This window comes from Penaeus monodon, chromosome 20 (genome assembly GCF_015228065.2).
Source record: "Penaeus monodon isolate SGIC_2016 chromosome 20, NSTDA_Pmon_1, whole genome shotgun sequence".
Taxonomy (NCBI): Eukaryota; Metazoa; Arthropoda; class Malacostraca; order Decapoda; family Penaeidae; genus Penaeus; species Penaeus monodon.
The window spans coordinates 20,465,780-20,466,433 of NC_051405.1; the positions used below are offsets into that span (position 1 = coordinate 20,465,780).

Sequence of the window (654 nt, forward strand, 5' to 3'; positions counted from 1 at the left end):
TAAGCAAAAATAAATATGCAAGTAAAAACTGAGACCATGGATAGTGCAAGTTTCTGGCACAAATGGGTTAAATAAAATAATTTAACATAAACCTTTCACTTGAGAGAAATGTTAAAAAGAGTATGATCTTTCATGTTACATTACCTCCTCTCATCATTGGTCCACTTGGGGGTCCCATGGGACCACCACGGCCCATGTGTGGGGGCATACCACCCATCATGTGAGGGGGCATGCCACCAGGGGGACCTCTGGGAGGCATGTTGAGCTGTGGACCGGCACGTGCTGCTGGCTGCATCATCTGTTGTGAGGGTCCTCCCACACCCCGTACAGGACCTTGCAGTCCTGCACCTCCAGGACCAGGCATGCCTCGTCCAGCTGGGCGGCCAACACCTGGGCCAGGGGCAGAGCCAGGCAGGTTGACACGGGGGCCATCCTAAAGGAGAAAAACAGGACCAGGATTACCAACTGCATAAGTGTACTGGAAGAAATATAACTAAGTGCTAGTGCTGCAATAGCATTAAAAGAATCTGTATTCAAATACTATATACAAATGATGGATATATCTATATAAATAATTAGCTCCATGAACATTATGAGGATCTATTATCATTACAAAGCAAATTGTCAAGCCATTGTCAAAAATTTCTTATATCC

The 654-nt window shown here is 45.3% G+C and overlaps 1 protein-coding gene across 1 annotated transcript in view; it reads right to left on the minus strand.

Moving 5' to 3' along the window:
- LOC119585692 (small nuclear ribonucleoprotein-associated protein B-like) overlaps nucleotides 1–654 on the minus strand; it is a gene marked incomplete at its 5' end in the record, with an annotated part of 9,524 nt that overhangs the window by 3,622 nt on the left and 5,248 nt on the right. The window contains 1 exon segment of the mRNA XM_037934366.1: nucleotides 145–433. Coding sequence (XP_037790294.1) covers nucleotides 145–433 — 289 coding nt within the window.